At 36.7% G+C, this 1,327-nt stretch overlaps 1 protein-coding gene across 1 annotated transcript in view; it reads left to right on the top strand.

The window, feature by feature from the left end:
• The window catches only part of CCNYL1 (cyclin Y like 1), a 70,666-nt gene that overhangs the window by 26,051 nt on the left and 43,288 nt on the right, over positions 1-1,327 (top strand). Inside the window, exon 3 of the mRNA XM_019522903.1 lies at positions 152-226. Within this exon, the coding sequence (XP_019378448.1) occupies positions 152-226 (75 nt within the window). The remainder of the gene's footprint in view (positions 1-151; positions 227-1,327) is intronic.

Raw genomic sequence — 1,327 nt, 5'->3', positions numbered from 1 at the left:
CCCCCCCCCCCCCCCCCCCAAAAAAACCCCAAACAAACAACAAAACAAACTTGTTTGTCTTTGCCTCAACTATAATCAGCTGCATCTTTTCCTTCATGGTATATTTTTTCTTTATCAGTTTCAAGTAGTATTTTTGTACTTTCTATTTCAGATTTAGCTTTGGAATCGAATCCATCTGATCATCCCAGAGCAAGCACAATTTTCCTGAGCAAATCCCAGACTGATGGTAAGGTTAACGACCTTTTTTTTCCCCCTTTCTGAAAAGGGAGAAAGGAGCATGGTAGAACATTGAAAAACATAACTGGCTATTTTAATTGCACATCAAGTTTAACTTGCTTTGTATTTCAGCTTGCTTGAAAAGGGGCTACTAACACAAGAATTTGTAGGTGTTTATAGAAATGTTTTACCCAGACTATTTCATAATGACAATTTATGTCATTTAACCTTTAAAATCATCTTGCCATTTCATTAGAATTTCCTGATATTTAGTATTAGTTTTGGGATTCTACTAGTTTGAAAGAGCAGGGTTGTGTCTTTTCACGGTAACATTAATCCAGCTGAAGGAGATGGTGGTTTTATAACCATGACTTCAAAACAGTCTGCTTATAAAATGAATTGGCATTAATAAATTGCATATTTACTGCTTAAATAAGCACAGTAATATCTTGAGAAAATGGTCTTATCCCCTTCTTGACTATTTGTGATTCTTCTGTATTAAAATTCACCTATAACAAATTTTAAGTTTGAGGTAACAAATTTAGCTTTCTGTTAGTGGAGATTAGATTTGGAATGTAAAATCTGAACTGTTCTTCATCTTTAATGAAACTACTTTCATAGTGGTTTTATAAACAAGACTTTAAAAAAAAAAATCTGCTCCTAAGTGGGAAGCTGTTCCTAATGATTTGGGGGGCCGAAGCCATCAATTTCTCTCTCTTCAGATAGTTAGTGCGCAACCCACACTGCATACTTGAGTTCCTCTACCAGTGGAGTAGATTTTCTTTTAAATTAAATTGCAAACAAAACTTTTTCTATGAGAGATCCCGCCTGGGAACTGATAGTATGTAGTTAAATAATGAACCAAGCTGAATATTCAATAGCATTTTATATAAAGGTGCATTGATATATCAGCCGCATACCAGATCGGCACCAATAAAAGGAAAACTTATCAGCAATCAGGTTTTTTTGGCTGGCATAACTGATAATGTCACCGATAAATGTCACGTGCATGAGCACAGCTACAGCATTCACAGAGCCAGGAATGCAGCACAGCAGCTTGGAGAGAAGCCTCCAGCTGGTAAGTCTGTGGGAGGGGGGAAAGGGGCATGGG

The sequence above is a fragment of the Gavialis gangeticus genome, unplaced genomic scaffold (assembly GCF_001723915.1).
Source record: "Gavialis gangeticus isolate Ggan-Ray unplaced genomic scaffold, GavGan_comp1, whole genome shotgun sequence".
Classification (NCBI taxonomy): Eukaryota; Metazoa; Chordata; order Crocodylia; family Gavialidae; genus Gavialis; species Gavialis gangeticus.
This window is presented reverse-complemented; position numbering and strand designations above follow the sequence as displayed.